Genomic DNA, 26,406 nt, shown 5'->3' with positions numbered 1-26,406 from the left:
TTTTAGTAGAGACGGAGTTTCACCATGTTAGCCAGGATGGTCTCGATCTCCTGACCTCGTGATCCGCCTGTCTCGGCCTCCCAAAGTGCTGGGATTACAGGCTTGAGCCACCGCGCCCGGCATGCGTCTGTTCTTTTGACCTTGTTCTGCAGCCTGCTAGGGACACGGCCACACTGCTATGTTTGAGGTGCCATCAAAACAGCTTTCTCCTCGATATGCCACCCGGTTTGACTGGCTAGTAGGCTTGCTTTGATTTGGACTCACCCAGATCTAGCGCAGGGACACACACGGGAGGCCGGAACTGCTCCTTTTCGCTGTGTGGAGTTGGCCGGGACCAGAGGCATATGCTCCGGTTTGGACAGCCCAGCCCTGGGGGCTGGAATAGGAAATGCCTGTGTCCCTTTCCCCTGCCAAGGGGCCAACACCCCCAGCCTAGCTACGGCTTCCCTCAGGTGAACGAGGTGGTCTTCAGCCCGGGGGACTCCCACTGTGCCACGTGCAGTGAGGACGGGAGTGTGCGGGTGTGGGCCTTGGCCAGCATGGAGCTTGTGATCCAGTTCCAGGTGCTGAACCAGGTGTGTGGGGAGTGCCCAGGCTGGGGATGGGTGAGGGCCTGCTCGCAGGGGGCCTGGCGTGGGTGGGGCAGCTGTGTCCTCCCTCTGGCCTCAGTGTGTGTCCCCAGGACCCCGTGAGTGCTGAAGTTTCCCCACTGTGTGTCCCCAGAGCTGCCTCTGCCTCGCATGGAGCCCCCGGTGCTGTGGCCGCCCTGAGCAGCAGCGGCTAGCGGCAGGCTATGGCGACGGCTCCCTGCGCATCTTCAGCGTCTCCCGCACGGCCATGGAGCTCAAGATGCATCCCCACCCGGTGGCGCTGACCACTGTTACCTTCTCCACCGATGGTGAGGAGTTGGGTGTGTGGGGGATGGTGCTGTCCTGGCCTGGCCCAGGTCCAGTCTCTGGCTGGGGGCTCACAGGGTGGCGGTGTGGTCCCAGGTCAGACTGTCCTCTCTGGAGACCAGGATGGGCTCGTGGCTGTGAGCCACTCCCGTACAGGGATGACCTTCCGTGTGCTGAATGACCACCAGGGCGCCCCGATCTCTACCATCTGTGTCACACGCAAAGAGGTAAAGCAGCCCCAAGAGCCAGGGAGCAGGGGCCAGGGTGCTGGGGGGGCAGGTACCATCTTGGCAGAAGGCACATATCGGCCTTCACCCACTCCATTCCCAGTGTGAAGACTTAGAGGTGGAGGGCACAGACCTATGGCTGGCTGCCAGTGGGGACCAGCGGGTCAGCGTCTGGGCCTGCGACTGGCTGCGGAACCGCTGTGAGCTCGTGGACTGGTTGAGTTTCCCAATGCCTGCCACCACGGAGGTAAAGCATGCTCCTGGCACTGTGGGTGGGGCTGGCGCCCATCCACCCCACCACAGCATGCTGTGCCTTTGCAGACTCAGGGCCACCTGCCGCCCTCCCTCGCTGCCTTCTGCCCCTGGGATGGGGCGCTGCTGATGTACGTGGGCCCTGGCGTTGACAAGGAGGTGATCATCTACGACCTCTCCCAGAAGCAGGTACACACACCTGCTGCTTGTCACCGGAGCCCCAGGGACCCAGCGTGGTGGGTGGGACCTGGCTGAGCCCGGAGCCCACAGGCCTGGAGCCTCACGCTGGCTGCCCACAGGTGGTGGAGAAGATACCACTGCCCTTTTGTGCCATGTCCCTGAGCCTGTCCCCGCGGACCCGCCTCCTGGCTGTTGGCTTTGCTGGTGAGTACTGGTGGATGTAGTTTGGGCCCATCTTAGGTGGGGGCCATGTAGGCTGACTGGTGCCCTGCTCCAAGACAGGTGCCTCACCTGTGCCCGGGCTCCTCGTCTCTGGGATGGGGTGAGGACACCTGCCCTAGAGAGGGTCCCGGGGTCAGGAGATGATGAGGCAGGTGAGGAACCAGGCACAATGCCCAGCACAGGGCCTGAATGCAGGGTGGCAGCGACTTTTAAGGAGGGACCCGGCCCAGCTGTGGGCTGACAGCCTGGCAGTGATGGGCCCCCTAGTCCCAGTGGCACGTGGAGGGCACAGCCAGGAGCCCTTGTAGCAACGGCTCCCCTGACCAGCATCACGCGCGGCGGGGACAGTCCGGGTGGGTTGGGGAGCCCTCTGCGTGCTGCCTGGCCCTGACCCTGGCCCACCTGCGCCCTCTGCCCACAGAGTGCATGCTGAGGCTGGTAGACTGTGCCACGGGGACTGCGCAGGACTTTGTTGGCCACAACAATGCAGTACACCTGTGCAGGTTTACACCCTCTGCCAGGCTGCTCTTCACGGCCGCCTGCAACGAGATCCTGGTATGGGAGATCTCCGGCTGCTGAGATGCAGCAGGGACTATGGTGCTGTGTGTCATGGCTGATACCTGGACACAAGCTTGGCAGAGAAGCCAGGTGGTCAATGGCCTCATGCTGGGACAGGCCAGGATTCATGTAAATCGTCTGGACAAAGCTGTTGTGAATTTGACAATTTGAAAATAATCTGTTGCCCTTTTGCCTAAGGAATTTTTAATATTTTTATCTTGTAATAAACATGGGCATTTATTGCATTATTGCTGCATTGTTGCACCGGCTGTCTCTGGTCACTGCTGGCCTGAGCTCAGCTTTTGCCCGTCCCTTAATCGGCTGTTTGTCAAGGCTCCTGTAGCGCCCTGAAGCAATGACGGGTCCGCCTGCCAGGGTTGGCCTGGCGCCGGGAGCCTGCGCTGCCTGCAGTGCCCGGCGCATCCACGCAGTGGCGCCGCCGCACATCCTGGCCGCTCTGGCCCGCCCGGCTCGCTTGTGCGGCTGTGCGGGCGGGGCCGGAAGTATGGGGCCAGCGCGGGGCCCAGTACCGGAAGTGCGGGGCGGGCGCGGGGGCAGAGCGAAAGCCTGAGGACCGGGTCGGGGCTGGGTTCCGGGCCCGGGAGCGGTCGGGGCGGCAGCCATGAGGCGGGACGTGCGCATCCTGTTACTGGGCGAGGGTAGGCGCCGGGCCGGGGGTCTCGGAGCTGCGGCGGCCGGGGCGCGAGGTGAGGGTCTCGGGGGTCGGGCGGCGCCTTGACCTTGGTCCCCGCGCTGACCGCCCTGCCCCGCGCAGCCCAGGTGGGGAAGACGTCGCTGATCCTGTCCCTGGTGGGCGAGGAGTTCCCGGAGGAGGTGAGGGGCGCGCCCGCCGCGGGGGTGGAGCGGGCCCAGCCGGGGGTCCCTGGTGAGCGCGCGGGTCCCTTGCAGGTCCCTCCCCGCGCGGAGGAGATCACGATCCCCGCGGACGTCACCCCGGAGAAGGTGCCCACTCACATCGTGGACTACTCAGGTAGCGGCCGTAGCCTCCCGGGGGCCCGGCCCGGAGCGGTCCGGCGGGCCTGCTGGGTCTGCAGTGGGGTCTCTTCCTCCCCTTAGAAGCCGAGCAGACGGACGAGGAGCTGCGGGAGGAGATCCACAAGGTACCCGTGGTGCGCGGGACCAGGGAGGGGCTGGGCGCGGGCTCGGCCTAATCCGCTTCGTCGGCTGGGGGATTGGACTGAGGTGCTCAGGTGTCCTTGGCCCTGATCATTCTGTGACCTCCGCACCGCGCACCCCGCTGGGAGCCGGCACCGCTCAGTCCACTGGTGCTCCGGGGATAGCAGGGCCCTTCCCCGCGGGCTGCTCCTCCCTCCTGCCCAGGTGGCAGGCAGCAGCGTTTGCGCTTTCTGTGGGCTCTGTGTGCGCCACCTCCCCCTGCTGTGTACTCCAGCCCACCGCCCCGGCCTCCGGGCACCCGGAGCTCCTAGTACCAGAGCACGTGTGCCAGGGACATCCCAGGCGAGGGCGCAGGCCACAGCCACCTGGCAGCCCCTACTGCCAGCGCCCCTCACTGCGGTCCTGTCACTCTGAAGCGAGGGGAGAGGCAGGGGCCAAGACAGCGGCTGTCTTGCATGGTGTAGGGTTGCAGGTGTGGCCGTGTCTGTCCTGAGCCCTCTGCTCTAAGGGTCTTGCCAGCCACAGCTATGCTGCTGGGGCCTGGTGACCCTGCACTGGCAGTGGGTGGGGAAGAGGCTTCTCTGAGGGTTCAGCAGCAGCTGCCAGTGTGACACGGGGCAGTACCTCCCCTGCCAACACCAGGCTGGAGGCAGGTTTTAGGAAAGGCTGGGCTTTCCCGGCCTCCGAGCTGCAGTCGTGCTACCTGTGAGCGTCTGGAGCCTCCTGGAGCCTTGAGATGGCGTGGAGCGGCCAGGATCATCAGTGGTGAGCCAGCAGCCCTGTCCCCCACACCTCGTCACTGTTTCCTCAGGCAAACGTGGTGTGCGTGGTGTACGACGTCTCTGAGGAGGCCACCATTGAGAAGGTGAGCTGTCAGTGCAGACCCCAATGGCAGAGACACGGTGGCCCCTGGTGGACCCTCACTCAACCCGTGGCCAGTGCCATCTCTCACAGCATTTTGGGGAGTCTCACACAGAGTCACCTGGCTCTCTCCTGTGATCCCACTTCCCCCCAGAGGGTGTGGGACGGCCCCATTCTGAGCCATTTAGGCCAGCAGCCCTCTTTCTTCTCCAGTTTCCAAACCCCAGGGGGAACCTCAGAGGGCCTGTGTCAGAGGCTGCCCTGGGCTTGGGCCCCAGTGATCTTGGGGGTGTTTGGGAGCCACTGGGGTTTTACAGATGAGGCTGCACCTGCTGCCTGCCTTCTCCCACCAGCTTTGTTCCTGTGGGTGGGACTTGGGCCCTCAGTGGGCCTTGACCTCCCCCTTCTGCTCTCCCCGAGCCAGGCTCGAGCTCCAGCTGGGAGCCATGTGCCCACGGGCAGCCTCACCTCACAGCCAGGCTTTGCTTTTCAGATTCGAACTAAGTGGATCCCACTGGTGAATGGGGGTACCACGCGGGGGCCCAGGTAATGAGGGGGATGTGGAAGGGGCTGGGAGCCCCGGCTTCCCTGCCCCTGGTGACCATGGGCCTTCAACCCAGGGTGCCCATCATCCTAGTGGGTAACAAGTCAGACCTGCGGTCGGGGAGCTCCATGGAGGCCGTGCTCCCCATCATGAGCCAGTTTCCTGAGATTGAGACCTGCGTGGAGGTCAGTGGGTCCCAGCTGAGGGGCTGAGCGAGGGGCAGGGCCTCCTTCATTGCTCGTGTCCTCGGTCGGTTCCTCGGGGCACGTCCCTGAGTCTGTTCCCACTTTCCCAGTGTTCAGCCAAGAACCTGAGGAACATCTCAGAGCTGTTCTACTATGCCCAGAAGGCTGTCCTGCACCCCACAGCCCCCCTCTATGACCCTGAGGCCAAGCAGGTGAGCATTGGCTGGGGCCTCACACACTGGTTCCCCAGGGGCCTGGGGGGTGCTGGGTGGGGTGGCGTGGCAGGTGGGCACGGGCCGCCTGAGGGTGCTGAGCCAACATCCCCGCAGTTGAGGCCCGCGTGCGCCCAGGCACTGACACGCATCTTCAGGCTCTCAGATCAGGACCTGGACCAGGCACTCAGTGACGAGGAGCTCAACGCCTTCCAGGTGTGCCCCCGCCCCACCCTCGGTGCCCAGCCCCCTCGAACCTCCGCTGCTGTTAGTGACCGGAACGGGCCGTCTCCGGGGAACTGGCTGACTCCCAGCAACGTTCTCTCGGAGGCAGAAATCCTGCTTCGGGCACCCCCTGGCCCCGCAGGCCCTGGAGGACGTGAAGACGGTGGTGTGCAGGAACGTGGCGGGCGGCGTGTGGGAGGACCGGCTGACTCTGGATGGTGAGGCCGGGTGCCCACCTGTGCCTGGGGAGTGTGGGGAGGGTGCTGTGCCTGGTGCTCCCCCTGCTCTGTCTCGGTGCAGGTTTCCTCTTCCTGAACACGCTCTTCATCCAGCGTGGCCGTCACGAGACCACATGGACCATCCTGCGGAGCTTCGGCTACAGCGACACACTGGAGCTGACGGCCGACTATCTCTTCCCTGCGTGAGTGGGGTGGGGTCGAGGCCCACCCTCCCTGAGGGGAGGTCTCATTCAGCAGGCCGTCTGGCGTAGTGCCCTGCCTGGCTGTGCCCTGAAGCCTTCAGCACCCACAGAGCTCTGAGTCAGGTGGGGCTGGCCCTGGCCAATCCCGCACACCTGACTTGCTCACCCTGCTGGGGTCGGCAGCTTGGGCTGTGGCCTGGGGGCCTCAGCCAGGCCTCCACGTGCTGGAGTCAGATAGGCACCCTCCTCCCCATCGCAGCTGCAGGGTTGGGGGGCATACAGGAGCCTCTGGGTCCTATAGGGAGGGTCCCACTGCACAGACGGGGCCGGCAGGGTGACAGAGGTGCCGAGCGTGGTGACGCAGAGTCTCCTGGGAACTGGATGGGCTGTCGCCTCCCTGCAGGCTCCACGTGCCCCCCGGCTGCAGCACTGAGCTCAACCACCTTGGCTACCAGTTTGTGCAGAGGGTGTTTGAGAAGCACGACCAGGTGAGAGCATGGCGACGCCCCCATCCCCGCCCCTCGCCGGCACACATGCCACCGCATCCTTCCTCCTGCAGGACCGCGATGGCGCCCTCTCGCCCATGGAGCTGCAGAGCCTCTTCAGTGTGTTCCCGGCAGCCCCCTGGGGCCCTGAGCTCCCGCGCACAGTCCGCACAGAGGCCGGCCGGCTGCCCCTGCACGGATACCTCTGCCAGTGGACGTAAGCGCGGCCCACACCACACCCTCCCGCCGCGCCACCCTCCCCAACGTAACACTGTGTCTCCCGCCCACCCCCAGCCTGGTGACCTACCTGGACGTCCGGAGCTGCCTCGGACACCTGGGCTACCTGGGCTACCCCACCCTCTGTGACCAGGACTCGCAGACTCGCGCCATCACAGGTGGGCACCCACCTCCCTGGGCCTGGGCCCAGCATCCTGGCAGCCGTCCTAACCTGTGTCCATCCTCACAGTCACCCGTGAGAAGAGGCTGGACCAGGAGAAGGGACAGACGCTGCGGAGCGTCCTCCTATGCAAGGTGGTGGGGGCCCGTGGAGTAGGCAAGTCTGCCTTCCTGCAGGCCTTCCTCGGCCACGGCCTGGGGGTAAGCACCCTAGACCCCCCCCACCCCCATCCCAGGGCTCCAGATGCGGGGCAGGGCAATCTGGGGGCCGCTGGAGCCAGCGAATGTCAGGACCTCACCTCCCTCAGCACCAGGACACGAGGGAGCAGCCTCCGGGCTACACCATCGACACGGTGCAGGTCAACGGACAGGAGAAGTACTTGATTGTGAGTGCTGGGGCGGCATGGCCTGTGCCTGAGGGTGGACCCAGGGATACCCAGGCCTGCCTGGCAGAGCTGGCCCAGCACAGCCCTAGGGGGACTGAGCCCCAGGGACCCTCCCTAAGGCCATTGTCTGTCCCAGCTATGTGAGGTGGGCTTAGATGATCTGGCCACATCGCTGGACGCCGCCTGTGATGTTGCCTGCTTGATGTTTGATGGCAGTGACCCAAAGTCCTTTGCACATTGTGCCAGCGTCTACAAGGTGGGGCCCTGCAGGGGCCACGTGGCCACGGGGCAGGGTCTGTCCCCCCAGCGGTGCCTCATACTGCTCTCTGCCCACAGCACCATTACATGGACGGGCAGACCCCCTGCCTCTTCGTCTCCTCCAAGGCTGACCTGCCCGAAGGGGTTGTGCCGGTTGGCCCATCGCCAGCCGAGTTTTGCCGCAAGCACCGGCTGCCAGCTCCCGTGCCGTTCTCCTGTGCTGGTCCAGCCGAGCCCAGCACTGCCATCTTCACCCAGCTTGCCACCATGGCCGCCTTCCCGTGGGTACCCGGCAGCACAGCCCTGGGGACTAGCAGCGTCTGTCATCTGGGCAGTGGGCAGCTGTGGTGTCAGGCCTGGAAATGGGGCCAGAGTGACGGACGGGGTGGAGGTTTGTGTGGCAGAGGAAGCCAGTGTCCAGGCGTGCTCCTCCAGGGCCTGGCCTCTGCCAGCTGTGCCTCTGGTCTGGGAACCTGGCTCTGAGGCCCTGTGAGTCCAGAACATGGGAGGGTGCCCAGCAGCAAGCCGGGGACATGTGCCGGAGGCATCTGCAGATGGTCCTTCTCTCTTGCAGACATTTGGTCCACGCAGAGCTGCATCCCTCTTCCTTCTGGCTCCGGGGCCTGCTGGGGGTTGTCGGGGCCGCCATGGCCGCAGTCCTCAGCTTCTCGCTCTACAGGGTCCTGGTGAAGAGCCAGTGAGGCCCTGATACCTAAGCTCCCTCCCCTGACGGTGTGGCTCACTGCTGGGGCTCTGCAGGGCAGCACAGCTGGGGTGCAGGCCAGGCTGCCACTCTGGGAATGCCGTTCTGCCCGGACTTTCTGTTTCTGAAGGCAGTCGGGCTGCAGCAGGGCCTCAGGCTGCCACGCACTGTCCTGGCTCCTGCCAGACCCCCAGGGTGGGCCGTGGCAGGTGGCTGAGCAGGAGCTCCCGAGTGCCGGCCGCCGCTGTCAGGGGTTGCCCACCTCTGGGCATCGTGTGTGGGGCTGGGGAGCACAGGTGTGGGAGCCGGTGACCCCAGACCCGGAATTCTCAGGGCTTTACCCCCTTTTCCTGGTCCTGGGGGGCCAGTGGGTGTGAGGACGGCTGGAAGGCCTGGCTTTGGGCCAAAAGCAGGCGTTGGGGGGGTTCTCCCTCAAGTCTGGAGCTGTTTCTGTGACGGCAGCAGAGGGCCAGAGGCCCCTGATTAAACTTCACTGTGTCATTTCCATCTGGGATCCCGGTCTCTGAAGACAACTTGCCTTGATTCAACCTAGAATGTGTTTTGTCTTCATGTGGGCTGGAAACGCCAGCCCTCCCTTCGTCCCCGGGTCACTGTCCTGAGGTCTCAGGCGTGTGCCTATGGCCTCTGGAAGGGCCACTCTGGGCCGCTGTGACCTGGGAGCCAGTGTCCCTGGAGGCCTCGTGGTCTGGGAGTGGGAGCTCACTGCATGAGGGCGGTGTGTGCCCGGCATGGACTGGGGGGCACCGGTACCTGGGATGTTTTCCTGATGGCCCCTTCTGAGGGTCCAGTGTGCCCTGGCACTGCCCGCCCACTCCCCAGAGCGTCCTGCCGGCCTCGCTGAGCTGCGCCAAGAAACTGGGCTCGTGTGACCAGATGTGGTCACCGCCTGCCACAGAGCAGGGTGACCCTGGGGCCCTGACCCAAGGGAGGCAGGATGGACCAGAAGGACGGACGGGCTGGGAGTTGAGCCCAGATACCTGCTTCTCAGGACCCAGGGCATGGCCTTCCCAAAGTCACCCAGACACATGTCGGAAGGCCTGGTCCCCACCTCCGGTGTCTGCCTTTAGGGAGTGGCAGGTGGGGCTCCTTCCCAAGTCCTGGCCCATGCGGGCCCTGCCTTAGAACTTGTGGCATTGGCCCCTGAGGTCCCTCCCGTCTGATGCTATTTAAGCCCGCTGTACCCCACGGCCTGCCTTCTGGGAGCACTGCAACCCTAGGAGGAGCCCTCCGAGTGGCTCTTGCAGGGGCTGCCATAGTCATACGTATCTTTTTTTTTAGAGACAGTTTTACTCTTGTTGCCCAGGCTGGAGTGCAATGGCGTGATCTCGGCTCACTGCAACTTCTGCCTCCCGGGTTCCGGTTCAAGCAGTTCTCCTGTGTAGCTGGGATTACAGGCACGTGCCACCACACCCAGCCAATTTTTGTATTTTTAGTAGAGATTGGGTTTCACCATGTTGGCCAGGCTGGTCTCGAACTCCTGACCTTGTGATCTGCCCATCTCAACCTCCCAAAGTGCTGGGATTACAGGTGTGAGCCACTGCGCCCGGCAGTCACACGTGTCTTATCTGTCACCTCCATTGTGGAGTGGTTGGCCCACCTTCCAAGGAGTAGGTCCCCTCATCCCAACTGCAGCCCTACCCCTGGGGGTTCCACTTTGTGTCGGAATGCCCCTTGTTCCCAGCCCTGGCGCCTTCTTAGGGCGGGAGGTTTTGCTGTCCTTCATGGAGTTGCAAGAGCGGTCAGGGGCCTCCACCCAAGGGTGTGGATGAGTGGGCTGGGCTTGGTCGTCAGAGCCAAGGCGGCTGCAGCAGGGTCTTCCTCACCCTAAGGTGACTGTAGAGGCCATGCAGGGCCGTGCTAGGTGGGGCAGGGCGGAGTGGGGACGGGCGGGTAGGGGGGCGGGGAGGAGGGGGTGTGTCTGCTGCAAGAAGGGAGCTGCAGCCGGTGGGAACATGAACCGCAGGGAGCACTGAGTCAGCCTGTGGGGGGCGGCAAGCAGTGGTCAGGGAAAGCTTCCTGGAGGAGGTGACATCCTCATAGGCCTGAGCCCAGGAAGGCTGTGAGAAGGCGAACGGACTTGCATGGGGGTTTTAGGTGCCCCCCACCCCCACCCCCGTGACTCCATTTACCAGCGGCTGCGGCGGAGGTCGTCCAATATGCTGGAGCTGCGCCAGAGCGGGGGTGGGGGTCCGCACTGAGACGCGGTGCTCGCTGGAGGCGGTTCCTGTCCGGGGTGTGCGTCCGCGTGCAGGGTGCGCGCGTGTCTTGGCCGCGCGTGGCGGCGTGTGCGGCAGGGGCGGGCAGGCGGGCGACTCGGTGACGCGGCCCAAGCGCGGCGCCGAACGGAGCGGGCGGAGCGGGCCGGCTGGGGCGGAGCGGAGTCGTCCGCAGAGCAGCCCCTCCCGGCCGCGGCCGCCGACCCCGGCCCCCGGCCCGGCTCTATGGACAGGAGCTCCCTGCTGCAGCTCATCCAGGAGCAGGTGCGTCGCGGGGTGGTCTGGGGAGCTGGCACCGCCCCCAATGCGGCCCTCCTGCCGCTGAGCTGAGCTTGTGCAGGACCGAGCTCCCCAGAGCCCCGCTCGGCACCCACCCCATCCCTGCACGACCTTGGCCCCTGTGTCTGGGACCCCAGAAGAGGGCTGACTGGACCCAGGCTCCTGGCTGGAGAAGGGAGAGTCGGGGGAAGGAAGGGAGGGAGGGAGGGAGATTGGGCAGCTGGCTGGTCTTGGACCTTGGCCCTCCCCTTCCAGGATGGGTAGGGTGGAAGACGGGGTAACAGCTGAGGAGCTGGAGGACTGGGACCCAGGCACCAGTGCCCTGCCAGCTCCTGGGATCAAGCAGGGTCCCAGGGAACAGGCAGGTACGGGGCCCCTGTCCCAAAAGTGCTGGGAGCCTGAGCCTGATACTCCCAGCCAGCCTGGCCCAGCCCTTTGGTTCAGGGGTCGGGCCCACACTCAGGCCTTGGCTGGCGGCTCCTCACTGCAGCAGCTGGACCCCGAGAACACAGGCTTCATCGGTGCGGACACCTTCGCTGGCCTGGTGCACAGCCATGAGCTGCCCCTGGACCCGGCCAAGCTGGACATGCTGGTGGCCCTGGCTCAGAGCAACGAGCAGGGCCAGGTCTGCTACCAGGAGCTGGTGGACCTGGTCAGTGCCACGGTGGGCAGGCGGCAGGGGCACGGTGTCCTGGCCAGGGGAGGCGGGAAGGCAACTCCTCACTGCAGCGGGGTTTGTGGATGCGGGAAGCTGGGCGAGGCTCCCAGGCAGGGGTGCCATGGGGAGGTCCATGGCCCACACTCAGGCCCCTGTCCCCAGATCAGCAGCAAGCGCTCCAGCAGCTTCAAGCGGGCCATTGCTAATGGACAGCGGGCACTGCCCCGGGACGGGCTGCTGGATGAGCCGGGCCTAGGTGTCTACAAGCGGTTTGTGCGTTACGTGGCCTATGAGATCCTGCCCTGCGAGGTGGACCGCCGCTGGTACTTCTACCGTCACCGCAGCTGCCCACCCCCCGTGTTCATGGCCTCGGTCACCCTTGCCCAGGTGGGCCCCCCAGCCGCTGCCCTGGGAGCCTCTCGCGCTCCTGGCCTTGACCAGCCTAACACTCGTGTCCCCAGATCATCGTGTTCCTGTGTTACGGGGCCCGCCTCAACAAGTGGGTGCTGCAGACCTACCACCCCGAGTACATGAAGAGCCCCCTCGTGTACCACCCTGGGCACCGTGCCCGCGCCTGGCGCTTCCTCACCTACATGTTCATGCACGTTGGGTGAGTAGCGCTGCTGCCCCGTGAGCCCCCCTCCCTGCACTGCTATTACATCAGAAAGACCAAGCCCCAGGGCAGGTGCAGCAACTTGAGGCGAGGGCTGGGGGTGGGGCCGGATGGCTGACTCCGCCCCTTGTGCCTGTTTGCTCCCTTGTGGCCAGGCTGGAGCAGCTGGGGTTCAACGCTCTCCTGCAGCTGATGATCGGGGTGCCTCTGGAGATGGTGCATGGCCTGCTCCGCATCAGCCTGCTCTACCTGGCAGGCGTGCTGGCAGGTGAGGCAGGCGCGCACCCCCACCCCCTGCCCTGGCCGGCTGCACCCTCACCCGCCACTTGCTCACACAGGCTCCCTAACCGTCTCCATCACCGACATGAGGGCCCCGGTGGTGGGAGGCTCCGGCGGGGTCTACGCCCTGTGCTCAGCACACCTGGCCAACGTCGTCATGGTAACGGGCCTGCCCGGTGGGGGGTGTGGGGAGGGGCCCCTGGTGAGCCTCACCACTTCTCATCTGCACACCCCCATAGAACTGGGCTGGGATGAGATGTCCCTACAAGTTGCTGAGGATGGTGCTGGCCTTGGTGTGCAGTGAGTAGGGGGCTGGGGGGAGGGCCGGGGGGCCTCTCAGCCTGCAGCCAGGGCACCTCCCACCTGCCGCGTCCCTCTGCAGTGAGCTCCGAGGTGGGCCGGGCCGTGTGGCTGCGCTTCTCCCCGCCGCTGCCCGCCTCGGGCCCGCAGCCCAGCTTCATGGCGCACCTGGCGGGCGCGGTGGTGGGGGTGAGCATGGGCCTGACCATCCTGCGTAGCTACGAGGAGCGCCTGCGGGACCAGTGTGGCTGGTGGGTGGTGCTGCTGGCCTACGGCACCTTCCTGCTCTTCGCCGTCTTCTGGAACGTCTTCGCCTACGACCTGCTGGGCGCCCACATCCCCCCACCGCCCTGACCGGCTACCGGAGGCTGCATAGGCCAGGGCTCGGCATGTGGTGGCCGCCCACCAGGGGCCTTCACGTCTGCCCTTTGTGAACGGACATCTCAGGGCTGCTGTGCCCCTTGGATGTGGGTGGCCTCAGAGGAGACCCTGTCCCAGCCACACCCCTACCCCCAGGACTTGCGGTCTGAGCCTTTTTGGATAATTAATAAATATTTTACACAGCACCAGGGGGCTGTCCCGGGCTTTGGAGACTTGTCAGGACCCCCACAGCTGCTGAACAGACCATGAGGGCCCCCCCCACCACTAGGGCCTGGACTTCCCTCCCTGTGCACCTCTGCACCTGGGGTCAGGTGTGGGAGTTGTTTCCGGGCCACGGGTGCTGTGTCTATGGGAGTTGGAGGCCCCCGGGAGGGCTGGGGGCCGGGTGTGCGGTCAGGCCGGGTGTGTCATCAGGCATGAGTCTGGGAAGTGTTTATTGAACTCCCGTAGTGGTGGCCTCCTCTTTAGCCTCCCTGCCATCCAGTGAGACCCGGAGGCCTAAGGCTGTGTGGCAGGTGAGCAGGCCTGGACTATAGCCAAGTTCACCCCGCCTGGGTCCCATGCTTCTTGGCTGGCCTAGTGTCCTCGTGGGTGGCCAGGCTGGGGCCAAGATTGGGCAGCAGATCTGGGCACAGCCTCTGCCCCACGGCCCAGGTCCACAGTGCTGTTCTCCACTAGGTGGGGAGCACACAGACTCAGGCCCAGGGGCACGGGCCACCCCAACCTGCCCACACACAGTTCATTCACCTTGGCTCAGAGCTGTGGCCCGCTCTTGAACCTGGCCCAGGTACAGCAGGTAGTACCTGAGGGTGTACTGTGGGGCCGGCAGGCGGGGCACTGTGACCACTGCCTCATCTGACATGAAGGCCTCCATCTCGAGCTCCAGCCACCAGGACTGCTGTGAGCAGCGAGGAGAAGCAGCCAGACACCCCATCAGGACAAGCTCTGGCTCCGACTCCTGGTCCTAGAGACACACAAGGGCCCAGACTGTCTGCTTCACAGACAAGGACGCCCATGTACCCAAGTCGTGCCCGCCCAACTCACCTGAGGCTGTGGCTGTGGTGGGTCCACACGGCAGAGGGCAGACAGCTCGGTGACCGCGGCCCCACGTCTGGCAGGAGGCAGAAGGTGGTGGTCGAACAGTGCACAACCAGCTCAGGGGGATTGGTGGTCACCAGCTGCTGCAGACGTGGCCGGAAGCGGGCCCTCTGTGGGAAGCCAGGTCAGGGTGCCTGGGGTGGTGGACCCACAGGGAGGCCCCGCCCCCACGAAGACCCGCTCTGGAGGCCCCGCCCCGCCGATGCCACGCCCCGATGAAGACCCGCCCTACGGAGGCCCCGCCCTCGAGGCGGGCCGCCCCTCACCGCCAGCTTCCAGGCCAGCAGCCGCTCCAGCTCCCTGTCACATGCTTCTCCGCTCTGCCCCGATGGCCGCTGGCAAATCCTCCCGATACCTGGGGAAGGGCGGTGAGGGGAGGTCCGGCCACAGGGGACGCTCGCCCCACCGATCCCTTTATCCCTTTCCACTCTACCAACGGTCCAGGGCTTCCAGCCGCACTCGGGGGTCCGCGCGCGCCCGTAGGACCTCTCGATGGCGCTCCAGAATGGCGGCCCAGCGACTGGGGTCCTCACACCCTACAGAGCGGGGAGCCGCTATGTTCACGCGGAGGGGCGGGGCCGGCTGCCGGGGCGGGGTGGGCTGCTGGGGGCGGGGCCTCTGGGTGGGGCGGGTTGTTGGGGGCGGGGCCTCTGCCGATGGGGCCGGCTGCCGGGGGCGGGGCCGGCTCCTGGGGGCGGGGCCGGCTGCTGGGGGCGAGGCCTCTGGGTGGGGGCGGGGCCTCTGGGTGGGGCGGGCTGTTGGGGACGGGGCCTCTGCCGATGGGGCCGGCTGCTGGGGGCGGGGCCGGTTGCCGGGGGAAGGGCCTCTGGATGGGGCCGGCTGCTTGGGGAGGGGTCTCTGCGCGTTGCGGCGGGGGCGGAACGCCAGGTGGTCGGGACAGGCTGTTGGGGGAGTGCGCCCTCAGCGAACCAAGTAAGGCATCTCACTGGGAAAGTCGAATGTGTGTGGCGGCCGCCGCGGAGGCCGGTTCCGAAGAGGCCTCAGCAGGGCCGGCCAGGGCCTCCGCGAACGCCGACCCTTAAGAGCGCCGAGCGAGGGAACTGGAGTGTTCCTCCCAGCCCCCGACGCCGCAGGCCTAGTGGGCGCACGCGCGGCCCCACTCGCCCCCACCCGTGCGTCCCCGCTGGTCCCGCCCCCGGCCGGAAGTTCCGGCGGTGGAGCTGGGCCGGGCCCGAGAGGATCGCGGGTTCGGGCTGCGGGGCTCGGGCTGCGGGCGCTGGGCCGCCAGGCGCGGAGCTTGGGAGCGCAGCCCAGGCCGTGCCGCGCGGCGCCATGAAGGGCAAGGAGGAGAAGGAGGGCGGCGCGCGGCTGGGCGCTGGCGGCGGAAGCCCCGAGAAGAGCCCGAGTGCGCAGGAGCTCAAGGAGCAGGGCAACCGTCTGTTCGTGGGCCGAAAGTACCCGGAGGCGGCGGCCTGCTACGGCCGCGCGATCGTGAGTGCGCTCGCGCGGGAAGGGCGGCGGCGGCGGCGGCGCCGGGGAGGGCCGGGCCCGTGCCCGGCTGGCCCCACCGAGGGTCTGGTTCCTCTGCCGGGCATGTCCTGGGCTCCCGAAGCCCAGCCGTGGTTCTCGAGCCCAGCACCGGGTGCGGAGAACGAGGGTGGGACGCTGGATGGAGGCCGGCTGGGTCGGGGGGAGGGCAGGGGCCCTCGCCCCTTGAGGACCCCAGGTCCAAAGCCCGGACTCTCCAAAGATTTGGAAAACTTTACAAAACCAAGTGGAGTCAAGCGGATAGGTTCAGCCAGTACTCCACTGTCTGCAGATCCTTGGATCCAGGGGCTTTGACGACTGAGAAGCCTAGTTTCTTGATTCTAGCCAGAGCGCAGAAGCTGGGACGGGCCGTGGGACAGAGGGGGCGCGCTGAGCCTACACCCTCATGCGGCTGGCCCGGCCTTGGTCCCTAGACCCGGAACCCGCTGGTGGCCGTATATTACACCAACCGTGCCCTGTGCTACCTGAAGATGCAGCAGCACGAGCAGGCCCTGGCCGACTGCCGGCGCGCCCTGGAACTGGACGGGCAGTCTGTGAAGGCGCACTTCTTCCTCGGGCAGTGCCAGCTGGAGATGGAGAGCTATGATGAGGCCATCGCCAATCTGCAGCGAGGTTGGCTGACAAGCTGGCCGGTTGTGGGGCCTCAGGGGCCAGGCGGGTGGACTGGCCAGAGAGTGACCTGAAGCCCCCGTTCCCCAGCTTACAGCCTGGCCAAGGAGCAGCGGCTGAACTTCGGGGACGACATCCCCAGCGCTCTTCGAATCGCGAAGAAGAAGCGCTGGAACAGCATCGAGGAGCGACGCATCCACCAGGAGAGTGAGCTGCACTCCTACCTCTCCAGGCTCATTGCTGCGGAGCGTGAGAGGTGGGACCCCCACCCCAGGTTGCCCTGTCTTGGGATAATTCTGAATCACCGACTACCACCGTGAGCGTTTATTGAAAGCTTTACTGGCGAGCAGAAAACGTGGGGAAGAAGCATGAATTAAAGTTAGCCCTGAGGTTGGGGTGTGGTCAGACATCTGACCAGGTCCATCTCTTACTGGCTCCTGGTCAACCCCCAGGGAGCTGGAAGAGTGCCAGCGGAACCACGAGGGTGATGAGGACGACAGCCACATCCGGGCCCAGCAGGCCTGCATTGAGGCTAAGCACGTGAGGGTGCCCCCCGTCCACGTGGGTCTGTGTGCACCTGGCATGGGAGCGTCCCCACCTTGTGTTGGGTCTGTGCCCCATGGAGGAGGGAGGTGGGGTGTCCTGCCCAAGTGCAGCGCTCAACTCTTCACAGGACAAGTACATGGCGGACATGGACGAGCTCTTCTCTCAGGTGGATGAGAAGAGGAAGGTGAGTGGCGCTTGCCGCGGTGGGTGGCAGGTGCTGGAGCAGTGCCCCTTCCCAGCCTCTGATCGTGTGCCCCTGTGCCACAGAAGCGTGACATCCCCGACTACCTGTGTGGTAAGATCAGCTTTGAGCTGATGCGGGAGCCGTGCATCACGCCCAGTGGCATCACCTACGACCGCAAGGACATCGAGGAGCACCTGCAGGTGAGGCTGCGGCTGGGGGAGCAGGGCCAGCAGCATGGTCCTGGGCCCACTGACTGCCCTCTGCCCTTCTTGTCACTGCAGCGCGTGGGTCATTTTGACCCCGTGACCCGGAGCCCCCTGACCCAAGAACAGCTCATCCCCAACCTGGCCATGAAGGAGGTTATTGACGCATTCATCTCTGAGAATGGCTGGGTGGAGGACTACTGAGATTCCTTGTCCTGCCCAGCATCCTGGTCCAGGAGAGCCCTGGGCAGAAGCCCTCCACCCCTGTACATAGTTTGCGTTGCTGGCCGCCCTGGCCCCTTCCAAGTTCTGCTGTTGGGCTCTGGACTATTCCCCCTCTCAGCATAGCTCTTGCTGGGCCGTGATTGTCCCCCTTTGTGGGCTGGAAAAGCAGGTGAGGGTGGGCTGGGCTGAAGTCGCTGCCGCCACTGTCTGTGTAATAAAATCCGTGAGCACGAGGTGGGACCTGCTGGTGTGTGGCAGGCATGCCTGCCATCTGCTTTGGCTAGCCAAGGAAGGTGGAGATGAAGACGCTGGTGTCAAGGTTGAGTGTGGCATGCCACCAGCGGTCAGGGAAGTACAGCACCTGGTGGAGAAAGGGGGTGCAGCAGAGATTAGCTGGGGGCCTCTGGCCTGGCCTGGCCCTCTCCTGCCAGCCACTGACCTCACCAGCCCGGATGGTACACTCCAGGGGCCGTGCAGACGGTGGCAGGGCTGGGTATGTGTCCCGGAGCCAGGCCAGCGTTGTCTTGTTGGGGTGGAACTCTGGCGTCTTCTCAGGTGGGTAGAGGAACCAGCGCTGGGGGCAGGAGCAGCAGCGTCACCCTTGCCCGTTTCGCTCACTGAGCCCCAAGCCTCAACCCCAACCCTGTGCTGACCTTACGGCCGTAGATCACTTCTGAATACCCAGGCCCATGCCAGTGGAAGGGCACCCCCGAGCCAGCTCCTGTGGGGTTATGAGCACCTGGTGACCAAGCCATTTTGTACCCACCCTCAGAAGCCTCACTCCTCCCAGTCCCGAGCAGCATTCACCTGCGATTCCAAAGCTGTAAGCTGGAGCGGTTCCCAGCAGGCTAAATGGGGGTGGGGAATAGTGCCGAAAGAGAGAGGCCCACTCGGTGAAGTTGTTGTCCCCGAAGAAGTACAGGGTGTCTGCCAGGAGAGACGGTGGGGGCAGGGATCCTGGCACCTGGAAACTCCAAGTGTCCCCACCCCCTACCGCCACCTCGGGCTGACTCACCATTGCCCAGGGAGGTGGGGTCCTGGGGGTGCAGCAGCTGCTCCACATAATCCTGGAAGGGCAAGTCCACTGCAGGAAAGAGACGGGTCAGGACCGGCTGGTCCAGCCGTCCCGGTGCTGGCAAACGGGCGGGCCGCAGGGGTGGGCCGCTCACCTTTCTGGTAGGAGTAGGTGTTGGCGGTGCTCAGGCGGACCACTCTGTCCCCAAACGAGGCCAGCAACCTTTCGCGGGAGCACAGAGCCCGGAACCTCTGCGGGAGCGGGGAGGGGATTTAGTGGCCGGACCCAGCACGGGCAAGAGCGGCCGGGGACGGGCGCGCGCTCACCGAGTTGTCCGTGAGTCCCTGCAGGATGACGGGCCTGACGAAGGCGTACCTGGAAAGAAGTGCAGAGTCGCGGCCAGGGCCGACCGTCACCCTCGCCGCCCCCGCCCCACACGCGCGCGCGAAATCAGGGAAGGCGGCCTTGGGCGGTCCGGGCAGACGGGCGTGTGAACAGAGCCCGACCTCCGCGACCAAGGAAGCACGTACTGCTGCACGAACTCGGCGTAGGTGAGGTCGGCCCGACGCTCCACCGTACAGCGCTCCTCTTCCGCCAGGGCCCCCGGCCCGCCCGGGCGCCTGCGGGCACAGCTGGGTCAGCCCGCGCCCCGCCCGCCGCACGTGCCCCCACCGCCCCGGCCCCTCCCGGGCCGCTCACCACCCGCCGTCGCCCTCCTCCCCGGAGCCGGGTAGAGCCACAGCCGCCAACGCCCAGAGCGCGAGCAGCCGCGACGCCGGCGCCATGAGCCCGCGGCCCTCAGCTAGCCGCACTGCACGCCGGGAACCTCGGGCCCGTCCGCCAGCCATTGGCCGGCAGCTTCGTCGTCGTGGCAACGGCCGGCAGCCGGGACGGACCCCGGAAGTGACCTCCTTGGGCCCGCCCCGGAAGAGGCATCTACGGGAACGCGGCGAAGGCCGCCCGAGAGCGACTATTGGCGCCGCCGGTTACCATGGCGACAGCGCCGAAAGTCCCCGCCCGCCGGCAGCACAGCGGGCGTACGACGGGCCCGCCTCGCGATGGGGTGACACGCAGTGCTGACAGCGGCTCCACTTCCTTTATTGGGGTCTCAGCCTCCGCCCGTCTCGGGCACAAGACCAGGCGGGGTTCTGCACGCGGTCGACCGAGCAGTCAGGGCCCCGGGCCCCAGGCAAGCCCAGCAGATGCCCCATCAGGAGTACTCGCAGAGGTGGCCGCAGCCCGCGGGACAGTGGGAGCTGCCTTCCAGCCATTTCATGATGTGCTGCAGGTGGCCGCCGTGGCTGCAGCCCTGGCACCACACGAACAGACCCTTGACCACGTGGTGGCAGACGGCACACATGCTGGCGCAGCGGTGGCACCTGGGGGCGGACAGGAGGGAGGGCGCCTGAGCAGGGGCTCCTGCGCTGCCTGCAGGCCCCTGCCCCACCTCCCGACCCCACTGCCCCACCTGTCGCAGACCCAGCCCCGGCTGCTCATGGGCCGCTTGCAGTGGCTGCAGTTGACGTGCAGGGTGGTGGAGGCCTGGTTGAGGCAGCTGACGGCGCGGCTAGTGCTCAGCTTGACCACCTCGTTGGACACGTTCCAGAGGCGGAAGCGCTGCAGTAGGTCGATGTAGGAAGTGTACCAGTGCTCCTGGGGGAGGGAGCGCCCGGTGGTCAGGATCTGGGTGCCAGGGGCGGCGCTGCAGGGGGGGGCCCGCCCACCACACACCTGGGTCTGCTCGTCGATGTCCTTGCGCACCCGTTCACCCAGGATAATGAGCACAGACACAGCCATCTGCACGTCGCCCTGCTCAGCGTAGAAATGCAGCATGTCGCGCACCAGCACGCTGAAGAAGTCAGGTGGCAGGCGGCTGTCGTAAAGTGCGTGTGAGACAGACAGGAGCGAGAAAGAGGAGTCCACGGGGGCCAGGGAGGCCACATCCGCCTCGCTGCCGCTCACGTGCGGGGAGTCGGCCTTGTCCTGCAGGTGCTCGGGCCCGGGAGGCGTGTCCACGATCTCGTGGCGCAGTGGAAAGGCCTCCTGCGGCAGCACACACTCAGGCTCCTCGGCTGGGAGGCAGGGACCAGCAGAAGCTCTGAGTCTCTGTCCTCCATTCACCTCTGAACCCCACCCGGCCCAGACCCCCACTCACGGTGCGCGTGTTCTGGATCCAGCAGGTACAGCTCGTCCTCCTCACCCTCCACGTCACCCAGCAGGTAGTCAGCAGGCACGTCGCTCCCCTCGGTTTCCTCATTATCTGTCCGACAGTGGGGCGGGCGTTCAGGGTCCTCTGGGACACCCCCACCCCTCTCCTGTCAGCTCCCCGGCCTACCCTCGTTGGTGATGAGTGTGGCCGAGGAGTCGAGCAGAACTGTATCGCTCCGTGCGTCTCCTTTGCTGCGGTCCAGCCGCGTCTCACTGCCCAACCCTGGGGCCATATCCTTCAGGTTGAAACTGGGGGCAGGAAGGGCCCATGGGTGGGGGGGCTCGAGCAGCCCCAGCCCCTGGGGAGAGCTGCCCCCGGCATCTACCTGTTCATGAGGGGCAGGCCACAGGAGCCACCCTTGCCCACGCTGTGGTTGAGGTTGGCAGTGGGCACCAGGCCAGGGCTGCAGTAGATGATCCGCAGCATGGTCCATGTTTGCGCCACCTAGGGGCGGGCAATGGTCACTTGCGGGCGTCCTGGACACCCAGCACCCCATGCAGGTCCCCCTCTGCCTGGACAGAATCACAAGCCCTCAGCATTCAGCTGCCCCAGGTACCCAATGTCCAGGCCCACCCCAAGTAGGAAAGCTGAGGCTCATGGGAAAGACAAAAATCTCAGGCACTGCCCTACAGCAGCACAGAGGGAAACAGAATTGGGTGGTGGGGGCCTGTGGGGCAGCCAGAGATGGGCGTGGGAGCGGCAGCTCACAGCTCCACCACTGCTGGTGCGTGGAGAGCTCCAGAAGCAAGAGGGCAGAACAGAGAGCTTGAGTCACATGACTCCCCAGACCACCCCACAGAGGACAGTCCCAGGTCTGCCCCCCCGGAGCCCTGGCCCTGTGTGATCCTGACACCCCCAGTGATCAGGGCAGGGCCGTTGGTGTGACCGGCTAGAATCCATTGCGGAGCTGGAGGTGGGGGTGGTGGGCGCAGCTGACAGAGGAACAAGCCCCTGCCCTGAGGTCGTGGCCCCGGGGCCCCCAGGCTCAGCACCTACCTACCTGGTTGCGGCCAAGCTCTCGAGCCACCTTTGCGTTGTGGTCACAGAGCTCTGCCAGTGGCCGGCCAGCCAGCGCGTAACGCTCAGCTGTGTCTACAAACCAGCGCATGCCGCCGCCACCCGGCTCTGTCTCAAAGACACTGAGGGCGCTGGAGGCCAGGCCTGCGAAGGGCTCGGCAGGGTCCAGCTTGCGCTTAAAGAAGATGGGGTGGCGCCGGTCGCCAGTGTAGGGCTTGCGCCCCGACTCGGCAGCCACTAGGCTTTCCTTGGCGGCGAAGGCCAGGTCCCCGAAGAGGCCGTAGCAGAGGCCCTCGGGGTTGGCACGCTCGACGGGCTGGCTGGCATCGCGGAACAGGTGCTGGCACAGTGAGCTGTCCTTGGAGCCAGACAGCAGGAAGGAGGGGTCGTGGGGGTGGCGCCAGGCGATTCCTGTAGTGACATCTCGGTGCTCCTCAAACATGGCGGCTGGCACGAAGGGCCGGCGCACGTCCCAGACGTAGATGTTGTGGTCCACCATCATGGAGCACGTGGCCAGGTGGTGGCGGCACTCAGGCCGCCACTTGACACGGGCCACCGAGGCGATGGTCTGCACACAGTGCATCTCCTTGGCACGGTGTGTGGTCATGTCCCAGACCTTCACCATCTTGTCGCGCCCTCCTGTGGCCAACCAGCCCCTGTGGGAAGGCCCACCCAAACCCTCAGTGGCCTTTCCTGTGGAGAGGGGACCCCCAGCTCTGCTGCTCCGGACTGACTCACAAGTCTGAGGCAGTGAGAGCTTACTGTCAACCTGCTGCCCCCTGTACCCCATGCCACACCTGTCCTCGGGGTGCCAGTCGCAGCAGAAGACGGGTCCATTGTGGGCTGTGAACATCCTCTCGCACCGGTCGGGACGCCGGATGTCCCAGAGCTGCACGTTGCCATTCTCGAAGGTGGAGGCAAAGGTGAAGTAGTCCCGGATACTGAACTGCACGTCCCGCACGCTCTCAGACTGGCCTGCAGGCAGGGGATCGATGCAGGGGAGGTGACGGGGCTGGCCCACGAGGTGCGCCCTCACAGCAGCTGTGGCATGGTGTCACACACCTGCCTGTGGCCCAGAACAGAGGCCCAGAGGGTAGACTGGACATCCCCAAGATCTGCCCAAGGAAGCAGCCACACACAGTCACCACAAGAGCCTGGGCCCGGGAGCAGGACGCCAGGTGGTTTTTAACACATACTCCTGGGCCTCGTTTGCCCTAGATTCTGCATCCCGCATCAGTCCATGAGCAAAGCTGTGGTGTATCCTCAGGATGCAGCGCTGGGCACTGGGCGAGCAGGAACCCACCTAGCCATAACCCACTCCCACGGCCCTGTGGGAGGCCCAAGGAGGTGCTGACGAGGGTGCCCCAGCCTCGGCCCAGTCCCTTCACCTGGAGCTGGAACGGCCTGGTCCGCCCCAAAGGACTGGATGAGTCAGGGTCCAGGTCCACCTAGGGGACCACCACACCAAGAGACTTCAAGGGCGGTACCCAACCTTCCTCTAGGGCCTTCCAGGGGAGGCAGCTCAAGATCTGTGTTTTGTTTTTTTGAGATGGAGTCTCCCTCTGTCACCTAGGCTGGAGTGCAGTGGCACGATCTTGGCTCACTGCAATCTCTGCCTCCCGGGTTCAAGCGATTCTGCTGCCCCAGCCTCCCGAGTAGCTAGGATTATAGGCGCGTGCCACCAGGCCTGGCTAATTTTTTGTTTTGGATTTTTAGTAAGATGGAGTTTCACCGTGTTAGCCAGGATGGTCTCAATCTCCTGACCTCATAAGCCCGCCTTGGCCTCCCAAAGTGCTGGGATTACAGGCGTGGGCCACCGCGCCTGGCCAGGATCTGTCTAAAGTGGCCCGTAAATTCTCTGAGTCCCTTGAGGGCTCCGCCTTGTGCTTCATACCTCGTCTCCTCCAGGTGAACAAGGGAGAGCTGGTTCAGGTCAGCCACCAGGGAGCTGGGCCTGTTAGGAAATGGGCCCCGGGGCACTGGAGAGCAAACCCACCTCCTCTGCCTCCCTGGGCCAGGAAACCTGGAAGTCCTGGTGGACCTCCTGCTATGAGGCAGCCACTGCAGCTCCGAGGTGAGGGAAGAGAGTCATGCAGTGGCTCTCTGCTCATCACCCAGGCTGGCTGGGAGACCGCTGGGGCTCTGCCCTCCCTTACCCCACAGCTAGCCTCAATTTCTGTTGGTCGCATCTCTTGCCTCTTCCCACTTCACTGCCCTGGCTCACATGCAGTCCAGCCCAACCTGCCCCAACCCTCCCCTGCTGATTCCCTTTCCCCCGAGAAAGCCCTCTGTGAGTGATCCTGAGGGCCTCTGATGCACGGAGCCCTTCTCCGCCTGCATGGACAGGCTGGGCACTGGCAGAGGTGCCCACCTGCCCTGACCCGCCTCTATGGCCTCACCCGAGAAGGTGCTGACAGAGTCCTTTCTGCGGAGATCAAAGCACTTCATGAAGCCATCCTGGGAGCCACTGAGCAGCACGTGGGCTTCAGTGGGGTGGAAGCAGACTTTGTTCACCGTGCGCTTGTGTTCTGTGAACAGCTGGTCCTGCTTGTTGCGGGCCGGCCGGCCCAGGTTCCACGTGACCACCACACCATTGGTGGCTGCTGTGGCCAGCAGGTTCTCATCCATCTGGTGCCACACCACGTCAGCGCAGCTCAGATTCAGTGAAGGCTTACGCCCCACACGCAGGTTCAGCTTCTCCACGAACTGTTCCTCCTCAATGGCATAGATCTTGAAGATGCTACGGCCTGCCACGACCACCTGGGCTGCGTCACGGCACACACTGATGGCATTGGCGGGAGCATCCAGGTGGCAATGCATGGTGCGACCCGTCAGCACGCTGCCACCCAGGGCTGTGGTCACACGGGACATCTTCTCCATGGCTGCACAGGTGAGGAGGTCAGGGGTCAGGAGGTCAGTGAGGTGGGCTGGTCTGGTCAGCCTGGGTGGGTCATTTCAGACCTTCCACCCAGGTTAGGACCCCAGAACTGCTTGGGCCCGGGCTGCTCAGTCTTAGTGAGCCAGTCCAGGGCTGTCCATCAACCAATCAGCCTGACAGGCAAGCTCAAATTCACTGGAGTCCGTCCGTCCAGTCCATCACCCTGGCTGAGCGGTGCGGGGGCTGCCTAGCTTCCCTTAGGCCTGTCAGTTTCATGTCTGACTTCCATGGAAGACCCTAGCTGGACATTCCCGGCCCAGGCCACCTCTCGGTCCCCCGATCAGCCAGATCCGGGCAGTCATAAACCCTCGGTCAGTCAATCCCAGCAGGGGAAAGAAGAAACTCCCGCCGTCTGCACTGTCAGCCCTGGGGGCCTCCGAGGAGGCGGGGCTCTAGGGAGGAACAAAAGAGGGGAGGGAACAGAGGGCTAGAGGGGCCCGAGGGCTCAGGCATTAGACGCGAGAAGGGCCCAGAGGGACCTCAAGGACCGAGCTACTCAAGGAGCTCGAGGTGTCTGGCGGGACCGGAGGCAGGAGAGAAGCCGGCGACCCGGAGAACAGGGTTCCTGGGAGCGGCGCAGAGGTTCCCCGGCGCAGTGGCGCGGGGGAGGCGGACGCTGCGGGACGAGCACCAGAGGGCCCGGGGCAGCCGTTCTCGCCGCGCGAACCCCAATCTTTTACTGAAAGCGCACGGCTATCCGGAACCGCCGCGCCGGAAGACGCTGTCTTTCCCGCCCCTCGCCGGAAGTGGTCCTTTTCTTACCCTCCCCTCTCAGGTGGTGGGGACAGACTCTCGCCCCACACCACGAAAGTTCCGGGTCCGGAAGCTGCGTTGGCTGAGGCCGGGAGAGGCCCAGGATGGAGTCTGCGGGCCGCCCTGAGCGTCGCCATTGCGCTTCGGTGCTGTGCTTGTGTGTTGTGTATTTATTTATTTAAACGGAGTCTCGCTCCGTCGCCCAGGCTGGAGTACAGTGGCAGGACCCCGACTCACTGCAAGCTCCACCTCCCAGGTTCAAGCGATTCTCCTGCCTCAGCCTCCCGAGTAGCTGGGACTACAGGTGCCTGCCACCACGCCCGGCTAATTTTGTATTTTTAGTAGAGACGGAGTTTCAGCATGTTGGCCAGGTTGCTCTCAAACTCCTGAAGTCAAGCGATCCTCTGGCTTCCGCCTCCCAAACTGCTGGGATTGCAGGTGTGAGCCACCGCGCCTGGTCTGTGTTTTTTAAGTCTCAGTTTCACTATGTTAATACCATCTCCTATTCCAATCCCCAGGTTCATCATGACGCCTGGTCATCCCTCGACAGGTTCCGAGCTTCCCCTCCTTCCTCACTCCTGGACCTCAGGAGCAGCCTCCCAACAGCTTTCCTGGGTCTGTCGTTACCATCTGATCTGAAACCGGCACCGAAGTCAGGTACCAGGTCTTCTGCCTGAGGCCTCTGGCAGCTCCCACTCTGCTGTGAATGAACCCCCAACAGCTGGCCTCTGCCTTCCCCTGTGTACCTCCAGCCACAGCAGTTCCACCCCCATTCCCAGCCCACCAAGCCCTTTCCTGTCTCGGGGACATTGCGCATGCGATGCCTCCTCCACAGAGAGGACCTCCCTGACCACTGTCCTAATGGGCCTTTCCATCACTGTGGCCTCCACGGCACTTGTCACCACCCATTCGTTTGTTTACTGGTTGTTGGTCACATACAAGTGTGAATTCCACCAGGGCAGGAATCACATTCTGGCTCAGTCCCCACCGAATGCTCAGTGCCTGACACACTTGTTCAAGCAGTTGCCCTCTTTCTTTTTTCAAAACGTTTTGAAATGGAGTTTTGCTCTTGTCGCCCAGGCTGGAGTGCAGTGGTACGATCTTGGCTCACTGCAACCTCCGCCTCCTGGGTTCAAGCGATTCTCCTGCCTCAGCTTCCTGAGTAGCTGGGATTACAGGCATGCACCACCATGCTGGGCTAATTT

The 26,406-nt window shown here is 64.8% G+C and overlaps 7 protein-coding genes across 23 annotated transcripts in view; 4 read left to right on the top strand and 3 right to left on the bottom strand.

The window, feature by feature from the left end:
• The window catches only part of WDR90 (WD repeat domain 90), a 22,758-nt gene extending 20,175 nt beyond the window's left edge, over positions 1 to 2,583 (top strand). For both annotated transcript variants that reach the window (XM_023189226.1, XM_023189225.1), the window contains 7 exons: positions 453 to 575; positions 724 to 898; positions 993 to 1,123; positions 1,227 to 1,370; positions 1,445 to 1,564; positions 1,675 to 1,759; positions 2,199 to 2,583. In XM_023189226.1, the coding sequence (XP_023044994.1) occupies positions 453 to 575; positions 724 to 898; positions 993 to 1,123; positions 1,227 to 1,370; positions 1,445 to 1,564; positions 1,675 to 1,759; positions 2,199 to 2,356 (936 nt within the window). In that variant the 3' untranslated portion in view covers positions 2,357 to 2,583. The remainder of the gene's footprint in view (positions 1 to 452; positions 576 to 723; positions 899 to 992; positions 1,124 to 1,226; positions 1,371 to 1,444; positions 1,565 to 1,674; positions 1,760 to 2,198) is intronic.
• Positions 2,584 to 2,841: 258 nt separating this feature from the next.
• On the top strand, positions 2,842 to 8,700 carry RHOT2 (ras homolog family member T2). Of its 11 annotated transcripts, none has more exons than XM_023189209.2 (19): positions 2,842 to 2,994; positions 3,111 to 3,169; positions 3,245 to 3,326; positions 3,413 to 3,456; positions 4,284 to 4,337; positions 4,827 to 4,879; positions 4,954 to 5,062; positions 5,173 to 5,274; positions 5,392 to 5,490; positions 5,609 to 5,717; positions 5,800 to 5,920; positions 6,324 to 6,408; positions 6,480 to 6,622; positions 6,700 to 6,800; positions 6,872 to 7,002; positions 7,110 to 7,187; positions 7,324 to 7,443; positions 7,524 to 7,726; positions 8,020 to 8,700. In XM_023189209.2, exons 1-19 carry the CDS (start codon positions 2,958 to 2,960, stop codon positions 8,144 to 8,146), a joined length of 1,857 nt encoding a protein of 618 aa, XP_023044977.1. In that variant the 5' UTR covers positions 2,842 to 2,957; the 3' UTR covers positions 8,147 to 8,700. The 11 variants fall into 11 exon arrangements, with proteins under 11 accessions (XP_023044977.1, XP_023044975.1, XP_023044981.1 ...); XM_023189213.3 differs by having other exon boundaries at positions 2,870 to 2,994; positions 4,971 to 5,062; XM_023189214.3 differs by having other exon boundaries at positions 2,889 to 2,994; positions 3,116 to 3,169.
• A 2,199-nt stretch (positions 8,701 to 10,899) lies between these two features.
• Positions 10,900 to 13,076, top strand: RHBDL1 (rhomboid like 1). The gene is made up of 7 exons (XM_023189281.1): positions 10,900 to 11,316; positions 11,485 to 11,709; positions 11,784 to 11,932; positions 12,091 to 12,203; positions 12,274 to 12,374; positions 12,454 to 12,514; positions 12,597 to 13,076. The coding sequence occupies exons 1-7, from the start codon at positions 10,921 to 10,923 to the stop codon at positions 12,866 to 12,868; spliced, it is 1,317 nt and encodes a 438-aa protein (XP_023045049.1). The 5' UTR covers positions 10,900 to 10,920; the 3' UTR covers positions 12,869 to 13,076.
• Positions 13,077 to 13,471: 395 nt separating this feature from the next.
• LOC111524114 lies at positions 13,472 to 15,288 on the bottom strand. Its single transcript, XM_023189198.1, is given in 8 exon segments — positions 13,472 to 13,569; positions 13,643 to 13,793; positions 14,005 to 14,103; positions 14,260 to 14,294; positions 14,297 to 14,317; positions 14,320 to 14,348; positions 14,427 to 14,681; positions 15,125 to 15,288. Coding segments are annotated over 8 exon segments (852 nt in total).
• On the top strand, positions 14,812 to 17,522 carry STUB1 (STIP1 homology and U-box containing protein 1). Of its 3 annotated transcripts, XM_023189057.2 has the most exons (7): positions 15,177 to 15,445; positions 15,916 to 16,114; positions 16,202 to 16,367; positions 16,564 to 16,651; positions 16,785 to 16,841; positions 16,925 to 17,041; positions 17,123 to 17,509. In XM_023189057.2, the coding sequence occupies exons 1-7, from the start codon at positions 15,287 to 15,289 to the stop codon at positions 17,246 to 17,248; spliced, it is 912 nt and encodes a 303-aa protein (XP_023044825.1). In that variant the 5' UTR covers positions 15,177 to 15,286; the 3' UTR covers positions 17,249 to 17,509. The 3 variants fall into 3 exon arrangements, with proteins under 3 accessions (XP_023044824.1, XP_023044823.1, XP_023044825.1); XM_023189056.2 differs by having other exon boundaries at positions 14,812 to 15,445; positions 15,973 to 16,114; positions 16,925 to 17,522; XM_023189055.2 differs by having other exon boundaries at positions 14,822 to 15,445; positions 16,925 to 17,522.
• JMJD8 (jumonji domain containing 8) lies at positions 16,431 to 19,274 on the bottom strand. Of its 3 annotated transcripts, none has more exons than XM_023189058.3 (9): positions 18,984 to 19,274; positions 18,815 to 18,904; positions 18,611 to 18,659; positions 18,439 to 18,535; positions 18,285 to 18,353; positions 18,077 to 18,196; positions 17,923 to 17,990; positions 17,709 to 17,843; positions 16,431 to 17,630 (listed from the first exon to the last, which is right to left on the bottom strand). In XM_023189058.3, exons 1-9 carry the CDS (start codon positions 19,130 to 19,132, stop codon positions 17,550 to 17,552), a joined length of 858 nt encoding a protein of 285 aa, XP_023044826.3. In that variant the 5' UTR covers positions 19,133 to 19,274; the 3' UTR covers positions 16,431 to 17,549. The 3 variants fall into 3 exon arrangements, with proteins under 3 accessions (XP_023044826.3, XP_031790334.1, XP_031790335.1); XM_031934474.1 differs by having other exon boundaries at positions 17,714 to 17,843; XM_031934475.1 differs by lacking the exon at positions 18,077 to 18,196.
• Positions 19,275 to 19,361: 87 nt separating this feature from the next.
• On the bottom strand, positions 19,362 to 25,395 carry WDR24 (WD repeat domain 24). 2 transcript variants are annotated; one of them, XR_002725669.2, is made up of 9 exons: positions 23,910 to 25,395; positions 22,308 to 22,485; positions 21,494 to 22,166; positions 20,819 to 20,937; positions 20,620 to 20,741; positions 20,440 to 20,544; positions 20,016 to 20,157; positions 19,753 to 19,937; positions 19,362 to 19,663 (listed from the first exon to the last, which is right to left on the bottom strand). XR_002725669.2 is itself a non-coding variant. In XM_023189054.2 (9 exons), exons 1-9 carry the CDS (start codon positions 24,388 to 24,390, stop codon positions 19,495 to 19,497), a joined length of 2,373 nt encoding a protein of 790 aa, XP_023044822.1. In that variant the 5' UTR covers positions 24,391 to 25,395; the 3' UTR covers positions 19,367 to 19,494. The 2 variants fall into 2 exon arrangements, 1 of the variants encoding a protein (XP_023044822.1); XM_023189054.2 differs by having other exon boundaries at positions 19,367 to 19,663; positions 20,016 to 20,356.
• Positions 25,396 to 26,406: the final 1,011 nt, after the last annotated feature.

This window comes from Piliocolobus tephrosceles, chromosome 17 (genome assembly GCF_002776525.5).
Source record: "Piliocolobus tephrosceles isolate RC106 chromosome 17, ASM277652v3, whole genome shotgun sequence".
Taxonomy (NCBI): domain Eukaryota; kingdom Metazoa; phylum Chordata; class Mammalia; order Primates; family Cercopithecidae; genus Piliocolobus; species Piliocolobus tephrosceles.
The sequence above is the reverse complement of the archived record's forward strand: the minus strand, read 5'-3'. Positions and strand labels throughout refer to the sequence as shown.